Source organism: Castanea sativa, chromosome 12 (assembly GCF_040712315.1).
Source record: "Castanea sativa cultivar Marrone di Chiusa Pesio chromosome 12, ASM4071231v1".
Taxonomy (NCBI): domain Eukaryota; kingdom Viridiplantae; phylum Streptophyta; class Magnoliopsida; order Fagales; family Fagaceae; genus Castanea; species Castanea sativa.
The window spans coordinates 18313033-18329820 of record NC_134024.1 but is presented as its reverse complement, the minus strand read 5'-3'; the positions used below and the strand labels follow the sequence as shown (position 1 = coordinate 18329820).

At 34.5% G+C, this 16788-nt stretch overlaps 1 protein-coding gene and 1 pseudogene across 2 annotated transcripts; both read left to right on the top strand.

Annotated features, from left to right (window-relative positions):
- Window positions 1–1399: 1399 nt before the first annotated feature.
- On the top strand, window positions 1400–15012 carry LOC142620290 (8-amino-7-oxononanoate synthase-like; annotated as a pseudogene).
- On the top strand, window positions 3440–9229 carry LOC142621203 (ATP-dependent Clp protease proteolytic subunit 6, chloroplastic-like). Of its 2 annotated transcripts, none has more exons than XM_075794521.1 (7): window positions 3440–3644; window positions 5803–5916; window positions 6033–6094; window positions 6710–6779; window positions 7312–7447; window positions 7644–7709; window positions 9072–9229. In XM_075794521.1, the coding sequence occupies exons 2-7, from the start codon at window positions 5831–5833 to the stop codon at window positions 9216–9218; spliced, it is 567 nt and encodes a 188-aa protein (XP_075650636.1). In that variant the 5' UTR covers window positions 3440–3644; window positions 5803–5830; the 3' UTR covers window positions 9219–9229. The 2 variants fall into 2 exon arrangements, with proteins under 2 accessions (XP_075650636.1, XP_075650637.1); XM_075794522.1 differs by having other exon boundaries at window positions 3445–3644; window positions 6033–6067.
- Window positions 15013–16788: the final 1776 nt, after the last annotated feature.

Genomic DNA, 16788 nt, shown 5'->3' with positions numbered 1-16788 from the left:
CCTAACGTGTGTGAATTTATTTTAACAGCAAACATTGATTGGTATTAGTACCATTATTAGATATATGTTTCAAGAGCTTGAAAATTTTACTTCAACTAAAATTCTATAACAAAAATTTCAACAAATATAAATCCCTACCAAGGTCAAAACCCTTCATACTCACTCAAATTTTCACAAAGAAAACACACACAGCAAATTGAAGATTTTGCAAAGAGGGTACGGGACTTCATGAGACCACTTTGTAATGTTGTATCCATGGAGTTGCTCAGAGTAAATGCATAGGTAAAATCAAAGCCTTTGATTTTTGGTTGACCTCTCCACAATTTTCTACATCAGCATTTTATGTTTATATTTTTTAATTTGATTTATTCAATTTAATTCTTTAGATTTTATAGCACCAAATTGCAGAAAATTTATTAAATTTCTTTAAAAAAAAAATTAAATTTAGTTATTTGGTGCCACACAACCACTATACTTAAAGGAAACCTAAATTATTATTATTATTATTATTATTATTATTATTATTATTATAACCGAAACTTTTGACTTTTTGTTGACATTTTCAAAATTTGTCACATCATTATACTTATTTTTTTTAATACATAATGCACGTTATTTCACTCGTGTTAGGATTAAAAAGAAAAATGAAAGAGACTCACATTAGGAGTCCTAACGTGTGTGGATTTATTTTAACAACAAACATTGATTGGTATTAGTACGTCGGCTAATATTTAAGAGTTGCTTTCTGTAGACACTTTAATGCACGATGGTGATGTTTATATTAATTTTCTTGTATCTTTACACTTTCTCTTAAAACTAAATTCCCATGTTTGATAATATGATGAACTCCTTTTATGCCTGTGAGTATAGCATTTTGTCTTTGATTTAGATATTTGGGTTATTGGGTTGATTGTGATATTTGGATTTTTTATTTTGATTAAAGTTGAATTATGATGAAAAACCTTAAGAATGGCACAATCGAAGAGATCTACAAATCCACTTATAGAAGAAGCCATGAAAGCAAAGAAAGAATTGAATGGGTTTTCCGGAATTAATTTCTTTCCAATTGTTAGTCATGTGCTTTTGGGGTTCACCTCTATTTGATGTGTATTAGATTTTTTTTTTTTTTGAGAAGAGATGTTGGTTTTTTTAAAACTTATCCATTTTTTTTTTCTCTCTCTTGTATAATAAACCAACATCTCTAGTCACAACTTGACATGTGCAATTGTAAATGGAAAAAAGAAAATGAAAAAAGTGATGGTTTACGTGAAAGTTATCGTTAACCAATTGCTATAGCAATTAGCAAATGTCATTAAAGATGTTACAAATGTTGAATTGCTACAAGTCTCTAACAACCTCTCTCTCTGTATGTATATGCACAATACACTAATGGAGACCAATGAGCTCGTGGGACAACTTGGTCGAAGAGGCACTTGCAAAGCTTGAAACTTGGAAACATCTACTGCCTATAAGAACCATACATCTTTCCAACCCCAATGACCAACAACAATTTCCCATTGAAAATCATGAAACAACTCAAAGCTCCTCATTATTCCAACAAGGAAAAGCCAGCTTCCAAGTGTTTAACGAAATAGAGCCATGGGATCGGTGCGCAGTGTAGGTTCAAGTTGCAGAAGTAGCATTTCAGAGATTGATTCATTTCCTTCCTAGTACTAGTACGCACGCTTCTTAAATTTTCACTCCAATTCCTGTTGTTATTTGCATGAGTTTTGTTTTTGTAATGTTGGGGAGTAATGTTTGAAATTTAAATGTGCTCAGATTATTCGTACTATGAACTTAATCAAATTGTTTTCTTTTATGCAGAGGTGATTTTTTTACTAGCTATGTTTATAAATGTCTTACTGTGTCATTGTAAAACCAAGACCGTGTTGTTATGGATATATATATATGTGTGTGTGTGTGTGTGTGTGTGTGTGTTAGAGCACTCATTTGGTTGTAAATCCAATATAGAGTTTTATCTTAAAAGCTATTTAGCATTTTCAGTCTGGTAAATTAATGCAAATAGTACTTTAAAGTTAATGGATTTATAAAGTATGAACGATGAACTATAGAGCTTTTAACTAAAAGCTCAGCTTTAGCCTTAAATTTGTTTTCAGTTTCAGGACTGCCTTAAAGCTCTTAAGCAAAATTGCAAACTGTTTGGCAATTTCAGCCAAAAGAGCTTGAACCCCTTGAAGCACTTTTTAACTCCTCCAAAAGCAAAACTTGACATGCCCATATATATTTATAGGCACTACACTTATGAAAAAAAAATTTGTACCCTATGGTATTCCCTCCTCTCACATGCATACCCACAATGATTTAATTAGTATGACCCACAATTTATGTAAGAGAAATGAATACTAAATAATGAAACCTTGGGAGTACTAAATAATTACTCCTCTCTTTTAAAATTTGCCTATAATTAGGCCTTCTCTGTATAGTCTTACATGTAGTTGAATAATATTTAATTATTATTTATAACATAAATGGGTCCATGCAGCCATGTAGTTGAATTTAATTGAAGAGTTTAAGGTACAACTTTTAAGGAAATGTTCCTTAATTTTGTCAATTGCATTTATGTTTTGTCTAGGGTGGCAGGTGAGATATGGCAATCATGGAATGACTGTAAGGATATCTAATGCTCTTAGGGTGTGTGGATGGTTATATTGGCTGGTAAATGATGCATGATAAATGACAAGAATGTTTTGAGTGAATTTTGGGGGAAAAGACATTGAAGAATATGGTGAACAAGAATATTTGAGATTAAATCAATTATTATGCAGAATAGAGATGAACCTGTTTTTAAAATTTTTTCCATAACCAAATGTGTCATATCTGTCGTTGTCACCAAGTATTCTTATGGTGTCTATTGTGCATGAAAGATGTTCTAGCTAGAAGATCTGTATATTTCTACCCCACTACTATTTCTATTCTTTACTCAGGACTCTAGGGACCACCTTGGTACTAAGGCATTGTTGAACCTTGAATATAACTAAAATGTAGCTTCTTATCATTCACAATTTCATACTAACACCAATCATTGCAGGAGAGGAGGCATTCTCAAGCGATAAGGTAAATGATAATGAAGAAGGAGCCCATCTTCAGCAGTTCAAAAAGCTATACTACAAAAAACGCGCTTTTGGGCCGTGTTTTTTAGCCGCGTTTTTGTAAAACGCAGCTACAGACAGGGGTTTTGAACTGCGTTTATGAAAAACGCAGCTCCAGGAAACACGTATAGCCGCGTTTTCTAAACGCGGCTATAGACCCGCACTGAAGCCGCGTTCTTTGGTGTTGAGGCTGCGTTTGACTGGTAGGATTTTAGCCGCGTTTAAGAAACGCAGCTCCAGACATGTTGAAGCTGCGTTTCATTAAACGCAGCTCCTAAATGTTGAAGCTGCGTTTAATCAAATAAAAAAAAAAAAAAAAAACCCTAAATCATCTCCTAGCCTCCATCGACTCCTTCCTGCTCTCTCTCACTCACCTGCCCAAACCCAAACTCTCTCTCATTTCGAAGCTCTTCTTCGGCCTCACCGACTCCTCCTCTTCCAAACCCAACCCATCCAACGGCCTCCCTCGTCTTTCAATCTCCGCCGTCGATTGGCCTCGCTTTCAAGTTCGCCGAGTTGGAATGCGTCTCCAAGGTTGGTTCCCTTCTATCCTTTAACGACTCTCTTTTTCTTTTTTTACCCAAAACCAAAAAGAGTTTATGTTGATTTCAGTTATTGATTAATCAATTGAAGCAAATTTTTTTTAACTTTTTAATGTTATGATTATGAACACGGAACTGAATCTAAACACAACATATATGTTCTTCTTGCTTGGATTGTGATTATAAGGGAAGCAGTTAATTTTTTTATAGTGAGTGTTTAACATTTTGATCATGCTTTGATTTGGGTCATCAAATACATGATTTTTAACCTGCAAAAAATAATTCTTGTTTCACAACAAGGTGGAATGTTATATGCTTCGGGGTCTATCTCTTTTTATCATTTTTTTTAAGATTGTATTTTTATTATTAGGAACTGAGTTAAATACTAAATAGTTAAGGGTGGGATATATTGTTAGGCTAGTTTTTGAATAAATCATATCTAGTTTTTCTCACTGATAGATATATAGCTTGAATAAGGAGGGTGAAAAATCTTATTATTGAGTGAAATTTCACTTTACAGGTTGGTTTCCTCAAAAAAAGCGAAATGCTTATCTCCTATGTTGTAATTCTGCCATTAGTGAGGTGCCACAACTAGATTATGAACATTGAAACAGAACATCCTTTCTATACTTTGTTATATGTTGGACACATGAAAATGTTAATAAGCTTACAATTTAATTGAAAATATTTTATGTAAATAATGAGGTTCACACATTTATAAATTTCTAGGACAACACTAAGTCATATTTGCTCTGTGATTTATTCATTTTGAGAGAGAGAGAGAGAGAGAGAGAGAGAGAGAGAGAGAGAGAGAGAGATAGCATGTGTGTGTGTGTCTGATATTGTGTGTTAAGGGTAGTTTTAAAGCCATGATAGGCAGTCTTCGTATTCTTTAGTGACTTTCTAAGATTTCTGACAGTCATGGATGAGGTAATACTAGTTTTTGATTGCCATGTTCACCCACCATCTTTTGTTTGTCAACGTTGCTTGGCCTCATGGCCATATTCCAATTTACCACTTCTACTTTCAGATAATGGGGGAAGGGTGAGGGACTATCACTCAAACCCACAATATTTTGTTATAGTTGTTACTTATTACTTACCACTAGGTCAATCTATATTTGAGCTTTCCTATTTAAAAAAAAAAGTATTTGGCTTTCCATGTCATTATTAGTTGTGAAATACCTTTATTGCTAATTGGAATCCTATTCCTATATTGGTATCTTTAGCAAGTATAGATTAGGGCAATGACATTTTAGTCTAAAGTTTGGATAGAGCTTATTGCTGAAAACTGAAAACTGAAAACACTGTAGCAAAATAATTTTTAAATGTGTGAATAGTACCGTGGGACCCATTTTTAATAAAAAAAATCTGTAAAGTGAAGTTTGTGGGTCCCATGAACAGTACACGGGACCCACAAATGTGCTGAAAGTCAACAAAATCGGCTACTGTTCATGTACAGTACATGAACAGTAGCCTTGTCCCCTATGAAACGCGTGCAGCAGAAGGAAAAAAAAAAAAAAAAAACGCTGAAGTCGCAGACGCTAACTTTTTCATCCGCATCATTGTTTTGGAATGATGCTTCATTACCACTTCTTGATGATGCCTCTATGTAGCGTGATTAGCTATTTACTAGTACAAGTGATTCAATGATCGTAGAAAGTCAAGCACTTAGCATCATAACTCACATAGGTACCTATTGAAGCAATTTCCAACGAAAATTGACTTTAGATCAAATATTCCATTACTTCCGTGTTATACTTATCTGTTATTTTTAATTTTTGTTATCATGGAGTTCTTTTTTTTTTTTTCAACGTGTTTAGTTTCCCTTCAAACTTCACTTCTTTCCACTTGATAATTTGGACTAAATTTAAAAGTGTGTTAACCATAATGTTGTTTGAAGTTTTAAATGACATGACAATCTTTATACGATTAGATTTAAAAGATAAAATATTAACCGTAAAATAAATAATTTGATCATAATTCTTTTGATATGACAATCTTGTTCCTCTTTTACTTGTATATTGATAATTTGATCATAATTCTTTTAATTTTTTATTTTCTTTCAAAAGAACTAGTTGAGGAATTTTTGTCATAGATAATAGGATTTGACCTTGGCAACATTTTCATAATTATTATTATTATCACTAGGTAAAGCCTCTGCCTCTCTGGGTGCAAAATGGTAGCTTCAGCTATCTCTGTGCCTTTAAGCTTCTCAATCGCTTCTCGTAGCAGAACCTCGTCCATTCCTTTGTTTTCTCGCAGGTATATATATTCATATATGTTGATGTTAATTTTTATAATTTTATTCACCTCAAACTCTAATTTTTTACTTGCTGTTTATCAATTCTGGAATTGCATTTTCGTTAAAAATTTTACAGAAACTCAACGAGGTCGATAGTCTCTGCCTTGCCAGGTCCATACTCTGATTCTTTAACAATTGGTAATATTCTTTTTTTTTTTTTTTTTCATTTTCTACTTTAAATTCCACGAGTTTTAAATTACTGTTTGAGATTATTGTAGGAAAGTCAAAGAATTTTCTGCATTTTAAGTAGCAAAGGTCAAGCTAAAACTAGATTTGGGGATGACCCAGTTGTCTTTTTGAGTTTAGTTGTACTTAGGAACAGTTTATTTGAGTTCAATGCCCCTAATTTGATTGAAAATTTTGTCTTGGTCTGAGCCAATTCCATCTGATTTCTTAATTACCTTAATTAATCATGCTAAAACTAGAATTGGGGATGACCCAGTTGTTTTTTTCAGCTTATTTGAACTTAGGAACAGTTTATTTGAGTTCAATGCCCCTAATTTGATTGGAAATTTTGTCTGCGTCTGAGCCAATTCCATCTGATTTCTTAATTACCTTAATTAATAATGCTAAAACTAGATTTGGGGATGACCCAGTTGTCTTTTTGAGTTTAGTTGTACTTTTGACCAGTTTATTTGAGTTCAATGCCCCTAATTTGATTGAAAAGTATGGCTTTGTCTGAGCCAATTCCATATGATTTCTTAATTAATGATTCCCATGATTTGTAATATGTAAGGTAATTGTTGTGTACAGGCTTATCCAGTAAAACTTGTTGGTTACCTAGTAAGCATGAAGAGAAGGATTTTCCTGGTACCAGTACAAGGTGAACTGCTTGTGCCCTTTTTCGCTTAAAGTACTTAGTGTACTCCTTTTCCTCCCCTTCTATTTGTGTGTGTGTGTGTGTGTGTGTTATGTGCTGGTGTTGTCTATAATCATTTATTGTAGTGACTGTATATGGCTTTTTGAGTGATCACTTCCTTTGGAGAGTATTGCACTTAGAGGTTTTCTTTTTTCTTTTTTGCAGTTCCATGATTATATTACATCCATTATCCATATGATAGAAAATTAGAAGTTTTTAAAAATTGACAAGGACAGGTAGGAATTGGTTTGAGGAAAAAGCATTGCAGCTGGGCCACATTTGTGTTTATTTATCTTCACAAATTCATTAGGAAACAGGTTACATATACCTGTGTTATACTTCGGCTTCCTGAAAGATCCCAATTATAGTTATAGATGTTTGATCTGGTTCTATGTTTTCTGCTTCTCTGATTTAATCAATTCATGGAATAATTTTCTTTAAAAAAAAAAACCATTTAATGGAATAATTAGCTACTTAAACTGTTTTTGATGTACAGTTATGATGCAATAGAAGCCAGAAAGGGGAATCCACCTGTAATGCCAGCTGTGATGACTCCAGGAGGGCCTTTGGATCTCTCATCGGTGTTATTCAGGAATCGCATAATCTTCATTGGGCAGCCAGTCAACTCACAGGTGGCTCAGCGAGTCATATCGTAGCTTGTGACTCTGGCAACTATTGATGAGGATGCATATATTTTGGTGTGGCTATGTGTTGACAGTGTTATTTTGTTTTTTCAATTTCAGAATCAATGTGTTGGGGCTGTGAGATCAAAATTCTAAGATAAAGATAATTCTTTACAGTTTATGACATAGTCCTGTACCCTCTCAGGTGTATTTGAACTGCCCTGGTGGAAGTACGTACTCTGTGCTGGCAATATATGATTGCATGTCTTGGGTAAGATTTAAATCATTTTTTGATGATTTCTTTGCTCTTCTTTTCTTAATTAATTCTTGCTGCCTTTGTATATTAGTTACTTTATCTTTCCACTCTGGTATTAATATTGAATTTAAAAGGTGAGAACAAATATTGACTAAATTTAAATATTATATATGAGTGCCTCTGGCCAATGACCCAATGTGTTCTGGCTCAAATGGCACTCCTTAGCCCACAAGAGTGGGTGGAAGGTGATGTTTGTGGGCTCAGATCATATTGACTGTGTGTTTCACATACCAATAAACAAAAAACACAATATCTGAGTGTCTCCTTATATGAAATGATTGTGACTATAAGCCTTAAAAAAGCCATTATCTCCAATCTAAAATTGATAAGTACAAATCAATCACATGGTTTATTTTATTTTATTTTTTTCTCAATAAATCCCAAATGGAACAAGTAATGAGCAGTCATCAGTGACTAAAAATTATTAAATCAGTGATCCTATATAAATGTATCAGGATCCATTTATTAAGACAGCTTAGATATAGAATAGATCTGAATGTGATGCTAGTACTTGCCATTAGGTGGCCTGGCCATTTTCTTCTCCACAATAAACGAATTGGAAAGGAAAAGAACAGGATGAATAGGAGGAGAACCAAATAGAACAAGGATATATAATTAGAGGAGCATGAAGGTAACTAAGATGCCAAATAGATATTAGTGTCGTGCCTGTTTATTCCAGAAAGGCTTAACCATTTTACTAACTAAACATAAATGAACTTGAACGGAGTAAAATGAACATTTGGAAAGGAAAACTAAAGAAAGAAGATTACTAAGGAAACAAAAAGATATGTTGTCTCTGTCTCTCACTCTCTGGCTTATTTTTACTGTACTTTATTTTAATTTTACTTATTTATAATGGGACATTTGCAAAGATTTTGGGGGACATCTGATTGGGTTGATAATGTTTCTGTGTTTGTAACTCTATTTGGATATTTTTCAGAGTGCTAAAAGAGGTCATGATATCTGTAGTGTATAGATTAACTGCAAATATCATCTGCATGTAATCTGTAAAAAGTTACTTGACAGTCTTCCTTCCCTTCTACTAATATGATCCTGTTAGGCTTAGCTGTTTGTCTTCTGTGTTCTCGGGAGAAACAAGCACATTGAGACCTGCTTTTTTTCCTAGTCATCAGTAGATTATACAATTAGCGTTAGATGTTATATGGGTACTTGTAAAGGCATGTACTCCATCTTCCACTTGTGTGCATTATACTTTGTAAACATCCATCTTTCTTTCTTTTTTTTCTTTTTGAATATTTTTTTAAAAAAGGTCTTCAATTTCTTACTTTGGAAGCATTTATTGACTAATGTTTTCAGATTAAGCCCAAGGTTGGCACGGTATGTTTTGGAGTAGCAGTAAGCCAAGGCGCACTTCTTCTTGCTGGTGGAGAAAAGGGAATGCGCTATGCAATGCCAAATGCACGTATTATGATACATCAACCACAAAGTGGATGTGGGGTATGAATTTCCTTTTGGTGGAGTTTGCTGCATTTTATGAAAGGATTAGATTACAAGTCTGTAACAAATTCTGGTATTATCTGTGCAAACAAATTATATTAAAGTACCATCTTTGGAGTCAGCTAATGATGCTTATTAAATTTCATTCATTGAAGTCTTTCATAGAAATTTGTTGCTAAACCCCTCAAGTCATCCTTGGATTAGATCCTCCCTCCACTGGTGGTTTCTAGTAGCTAGCTAAATCTTCTGTGCATAAGAACATTTGGTTTGACAAGCTACTTTTGAAGATGTTATAGGCTTCTCAGCTGACAGAGGGCTATAGCCGCGTTTTTCATAAACGCGGCTATAGTCCGCAGCCTATAACCGCGTTAATAACCGCGGCTCAATGGGGTCTATAGCCGCGTTTTTAAAAAACGCGGCTTCAGGCTTGAGCTATAGCCGCGGTTATAAAAACGCGGCTACAGACCCGCAGGGTCTATTGCTGCGCCGCTTAGGCCTGGGTTGTAAACGCGGCCATAGAAAATGCGGCTATAGGTTATAGCCGCGTTTTCGGGGTCTATAGCCGCGTTTTTGAAACGCGGCTACTTTGTTTTGTGAAATTATTTGGGCTCGACCTCTCATCCAACAATTAAAAGGGCTGCTGTGAAGGTGTGCTTATTGATATTAACTTTATCAAAGTACACTTTTGCCACATTCATAGTTTTATTTTGAAATGAAAATTTTCCTTTTTCCTAAACACACTCCTAAGCAATTATGAACATTATTGTAAACCAGGCAGCCCAAGAACATGGAATGGTCCCAAGGGGTACTGCTCTAATTTGCAACTATACTAATTACCATAGGCAACTAGAATCAAGTTTGGCAAATCTACAGAAGAAAGAGGTAAAAGGTGTATTACAATAATGCCTTTAGCTGTTAATGCGTTTTGTTTTTGGCATAAATGCACCTTTGATCCCTACATTTTGGGGTCATTTCTATTTTGGTCCCTACATTTTATTTTTACCACTTTTAGTTCCTAAACCAATTAACGCGTGACATTTAAGTCCTTACCATCACCCAACTAACAGAAAATGCTGACGTGGCTAACGGTATAGTAAAATAATAATTAAAAAAATTTATTTTAGTATTAAAAAATTGCCACATCAGCATATAAATTAATTTTAAATTAAATAAAAAAAATTAAAAACAAAAAATTGAATATGAACATCAACAACAACAAACCCAAAATCAAGAACATGAACATCAAACCCAGAATCAAGAATATGAACACCAAAGAACAACACCACAACAAATAAAAACAAACCTCTAAAATTCCACACCCAAAATGCACAACACCATAAACAACAATTCACAAACCCAAACTTTAGGAACAAAATTTAGCAATGAAAACAAATAAACAACCCCAAAAAAACCTAAATTCCCAAATCTGAGAAAGCAACCCCCACCCGCTACTCTCAACGATCACGAGGACGAGGGCGGCGAGCACAACCAGGGTTTGAATTTGAACTTGAATTTGAGCTTGAAGCTCGCTTAGCAGTGGGAGAAGTGCAAGGAAGGCGAAGGAGAAGGTGGAGATTCAGTCGCTGATGGTGCCAGTAGTAGTAGATCGAGTTACCGATCTACTAGCAATATCCGCAAGATCGATTTGGTGCTGTCTGATGCGATATACGATCAGCGGTGCATCGCGGAGAGGATGATCGCCGCCGATTACTTGTGGGCCGCAAAGGTTTGCGTTAGGGTTTTGTTTGCGAGCGAGAAGAAGCTTTGCGAGCCGATATCGACGATGCGTGCTTCGTCGAGACCGTGAAAGGTCCGGCGATTCAGCTGTTCAATCTCTTCGAAGCGATCAGCATCAGCCGCCGATCGCCGGAGAAGCTATTCAAGATTTTGGACTTACACGACGCTTTGATGGTTTTGATTCTAGACATCGATATCATGTTCTTGATTCTGGGTTTGTTTTCATTGCTAAATTTTGTTCCTGAAGTTTGGGTTTGTGAATTGTTGTTTGTGGTGTTGTGCATTTTAGGTGTGGAATTTTAGAGGTTTGTTTTTATTTGTTGTGGTGTTGTTCTTTGGTGTTTATGTTTTTGATTCTGGGTTTGATGTTCATGTTCTTGATTCTAGTTTGTTGTTGATGATGTTCATATTCAATTTTTTGTTTTTAATTTTTTTATTTAATTTAAAATTAATTTATATGTTGACGTGGAAATTTTTTAATACCAAAATAGATTTTTTAATTATTATTTTACTGTGCCGTTAGTCACGTCAGCATTTTCTGTTAGTTAGGTGACGGTAAGGACTTAAATGTCACGCGTTAATTGGTTTATGGATTAAAAGTGGTAAAAAGAAAATGTAGGGACCAAAATAGAAATGACCCCAAAATGTAGGGACCAAAAGTGCATTTACGCCTTTATTTTTTTTCTTTATTTGTGTTTGTTCTTATATAAACGGAATTGACCACATAAATAGAACCCAAAAGTATTTAAGGAATTCTTAAAACGTTGTCATGAGGTGTGAAAGAATTTCAACTAGAGTGTTGGAATTCTACATTCATGTTGATCTGGTTCCATTGATGACGATTATGTATGGAATTGCAATATGTAATATGGTTGGTTGAAACCACAGAGATTAATCATGTGGTTGACCTTAGTGTTTCCTTGGAGGTTTAGTACTTTAGGTTGCATTCTTTTGATCAAAATTTATAATTCATGTATGACCTTCTGACTATTTCAACAGAAAACTAATTCATTCTTGTTTAAAATTTATTTCATAGGATTGCCTTCGCTGTCCAACAGGGTTTGCAACCAATATGGCATTGTGGTAACAATAGGAAGTATTGCCTCTCTTTTGGCCATGGGCAGAAAACCTTCAAAGGAAGAAAGGATTGCCATATTTTCTGATGCACAAAATCATGCATCAATAATAGATGGTATTTATCTTGCTGAGCGGCAACAAAGTGTGGAAGTGTTCGTTTATCGACATTGTGACATGTTTCACCTTAATGCACTATTGTATGTTTCCACATGTCCTATACTTTCAGTCTCCTTACTGTTAGGCATATATATTAAGTATTGCAATGCATTTTTGGTTTTGACAAATTGAAATGCAAATTGAAGAGGAAAGTTGTTGTAACTGACAGGTTAGTCATGTTATAATAAGTGTTACGCTTGGTTTCATGTTTTATAAGCTCCATGTGGTTGAAAACAAAACAAAAATGAGATCTAGGAAAGCACAGTTAATGGTTTTAATACTTTCTATGAAATTCTTAATTTTCTTCTATTTTATTGATTTATTAATTTTTCAAACAGGAATTTAAGAAACTTCTATCTTGGATTGGATTGAGAATCATAATCAACAATTTTTTTCCCAAATCCATAGTAAAAGAGTTATAGCACAAACAAATAGAAACAAGTGGCTAATCTGAAACAACTAGAACACCAACAAGGACTATTATGACAAAACATAGCAACCCGAAAACAAAGTAGAGTTAAAACCCAAAATTAGCGAGAACAATTTGTTCTTAGTAGTTTTATTTATCTTCTTCTTACTGCAATCTATTCTTGACATCATTAATGATAACTTTCAGAAAATTCTCTTCACTTATGCATTTTCCACAATGAATTTTATCATCCCTTTCTCTCCAAATATTATATAGAGTAGCCTGGCAATGATGCTTTGAAATTAACACCATGAATCTTGTTAAAGATATAGATATGAGTTTATGTGTAATGGCCCAAGAGGATATATTGTAAGCCCATGTAGGGCTAACCTCCCTTATATATACCCTACTACAGCTCTTTGTAACATACAATGCTTAATAGTTAATAATAAAGATTTAGCGGCTAAGGGCTTTCTTCGTGGACATAGACTGTCAGGCTGAACTATGTAATTCTCGTGTTCCACTCTCATCTCATTTACACTCTCTAAATCAATTTCATATTCTCTTCTTTTGACTTCAACAAAGCTTATTTGAAGCTTACTGAACTTCAACTTCCCAGCATCCTAGCCTTTTGTCATACAAGTGCCTTCTAGGAATGGCTGAAAAATACTTCTAGGGAAGGGCAATAAAAAATGGTGCTCTTTAGACTCATTTCTACTCTTGCAGAACTGACACAGTAGATCTCCATTGAAGCCCCACTTAGCCTGTCTTTCCTTGTAGCAATTCAATCTCAAATATTTAATCAACTGGTAAAGCATGTCTAGGAATGTGACATGAAAGCCAGACCAATATCCACTTTTCAAATATCTGTCCTTTAGCTCTAAGCTCCTCCTAAGCAGAATCACAAATAAATACCCCATTTGACGTAGTTGTCCATAAGAATTTATCCATTGTACCGTGAACTTGAAGGCACTTGACTTTGAAAGAGAAACATATTATTTGATCCAGTCGAGAACCAAAACCAATAATCATTAAGCATGATAGAAGATAATGGCCTCTATGTTACTTCCAGCTTCATAAATAGCTCTATGACCAAAAGTAGGGTACAAAGGTCCCTTGGGAGGCTGTCGATTATGCAAAAGGAAAACAGATTTTTCACCACCCATTCTGGACTCCAACAATTGTGTTATAGTAACCCTCACCTGCAGCAGTTTTTTAAAAGCCCAAGAGCAATCCTAGGAATAAACACAACCCAGAAACTTTGACCCCTGAGTAAATAGGTTTAAATCTTATGCTATATTTCTCACCATTATTTGCTTATTCCAATCACCCACTTCCTTCGACCTAACCCACGTTCTTTCTTTGGGAGAGTTAGAAGATCCGAAGACATAAGGGGAAAATAGGGGACCAATTCCAAACTTAGTGACACCAAAGCCATAATGAGAGTTTACTATGAATACTACAACTCTCCATGGTCATAGTACCCAAAAATCATCTCCTAGAGAAAACCCTAATTTTTTATTACTCTATGTGTGCCTCTTGGCTAAAAGAAAAGCTTTCCTTATTTATTTTTTTCTCTCTTACACACACCATGCCATACTACCCTTCTTTTTTTTAATTGACTGTTATTACAGCTACTGAATAGACACACGACCTCTATTTGTATATAGATACATGCTGGCTCCTTTATTTGTAGAGGCGCATGTCTCCTATTTCATTTTCAGTCACATGGAATAACAACCTCTAGCATTTAGTCATTGAATTATATTTCAATGCGCCTGCACCTTAACATAATTTATGTTTATCTTCTAAATTTCTTGTGACTTCATTTTTCTGAAGCCAATGTTTCAAACATATGTATGTATGTGCATGTGCATTGTTAGCTTTCTTTGATGGATGATTTCAATATGTACTTTATTGCAATTTGTTTAGTATGGATGGGGACTTTGCGCCAATGGTTGAAATTGCAAAGCTTCGCAAGAAGGATCTATTTTTGTTCATTGTTGATGATGTAAGTCACTTTTGTATATTGATTCTTATGAAATCAAAAAAAGTTCACTGGAGCCTGTCTTGTCCACATGGTACTCTCTTTGAATTGAAGTTTACCCTCAAATGTAAAGTCTATGATATTTATTTGACATCTAAGGCATAGAGATAATGGACTTGAGCAATTTTCAGATAATCAAATTTATCTTTTTTAACTTCCAACTTGCACCTTGGTTTAATACGAGTATGGCACTAGGGAAAAATGGCTTCTTCTTGTATACCTACCTTGATGCATGTGTATGCTTTGAACATTACAGAGTTATTGTTGTTGAGAGTTCTTTTCAGGCTCATGGAACATTAGTTTGTGAAGGAGATGTTGACATATGCACTGGCAATTTAAGTAAGGCCACAGACTACATTGGTGGATATTTATAGCATGCAGGTAATTGTTCTAGTGTACTGCATTCTTCCTTTGTGGTACTGACCCAAAAGAATAAAAATAGATCAATAGAAGTAGGGCTCATCAAGACAACTCTAGGGGATATAATAATTTTCATTGTATTGGACATAGCATAACAAACCATTTTTCTTATTTTTTAGAGCTAGCCTTTATAGTTTATATAATGAGTTCCTTGAATGAATTGTTTCTTGTATGTGAAAATATGTCTGACTTGGTATGCTATTTTCTGAATGATATATGAACTGCAAAAGTTGGAAGCAACTCATACAATCAAGGGGTCGCTCCTTTATATTTTCCACTACTATGCCGATCCCCATTGTAGCTGCCTATGGTAACCTTAGCAATCTGTTTGTTGGTGCTCATTTAATGAAACATTAAATCTCATTTTTATGTTTGATAGTTTATTAATATACAATTTCTCATGGTTCCAGTACGGATTATAGGATCTGCTATAGTTTTTATGATAACTCTACTGTGGAGATCTTAAAATCCTATTCATTAATTGTTTGACATTGCAAGTTGGCGTTTGTAGAACTACTTGGGGTATTATGAGCATTTAAGAGTACATTAGAAGCCCTAGATGCACTATGGTTATTTTACACATTTAAAATGTATTTCTAGGCTTAGGAAGTAAGGACACTTAATTTGGAGTGACATACCTGTGTCATACCATTATCGTACCTACCATGTCATGTTATAATATTTTAGAAAATGCTCGTGTTGTTGTGTTGTATCCGTAACCATGTTCATGTCCATGCTTCCTAGGTTCTAGCTAGAGAGGGTTATGTGTGTGTAGCTGTTATAATGAAACTGCAACAACTCTATGGATGTAACTCTACTTCTGGATGAACTACTTAAATTTGGTGTGCTTGTATGTGTGCCCGATATTTCCTTTGCTTATGGTTTTATTGATCACATCTCACAGAGTTAGGGTTAGGTCTTACTCTTACTCTTACCTTCCCTAACATGTTCATGTTGTAGGAGATTTTTTTAGAACACTCATATAACAATTGCAATTATATCATTTAAATATATATATATATATATATATATATATATATATATATATATATATATATATATATATTCTTAAATCTATTCAAAGCTTTGATGCTTTCGTACTTCAATTGCTACTTCCACACTATGAGGGTTGACCTTTGAGGGGCTATTTTGGTATGTGTGTGTGTGTGTGTTTATATGATTTTCTGAAGAAAATATGATGTCATAGATTGGGTGATCTTTATATGCTATACTTTCTATTAGAAAATTAATTCTTATTTACATCAACTAATTGTCACCTTTTCCTCCTTGATGAAACACTTTCTTTGTTAACAATTTGAGTATGAATTTACTCACAACTTCCACTGCATGTGCAATGTCTGGCCTTGTACACACCATAGCATACATCAAGTTGGCAATAGTTGAGGCATAGGGCACCTTGCTCATATAGTCCCTCTCTTCTTTTGTCTTCGGTGACTGTTCTTTGCTTAGTTTGAAATGACTACCCAAGGGTGTGCTCACTAGTTTAGCTTCATTCATGTTAAATCTGCTGAGAACTTTCTTCACATACTCTGACTACGAAAGCTTCAATGTACCATTAGCCTTGTCTCTAATGATTCTCATACCAAGGATTTGCTTTGTAGTTCCCAAATCCTTCATTGCAAACTGTTTTGACAATTGCTTCTTCAGATTATTAATCTCCTCAATGCTAGACCCTACAATGAGCATATCATCCACATACAATAGTAAAA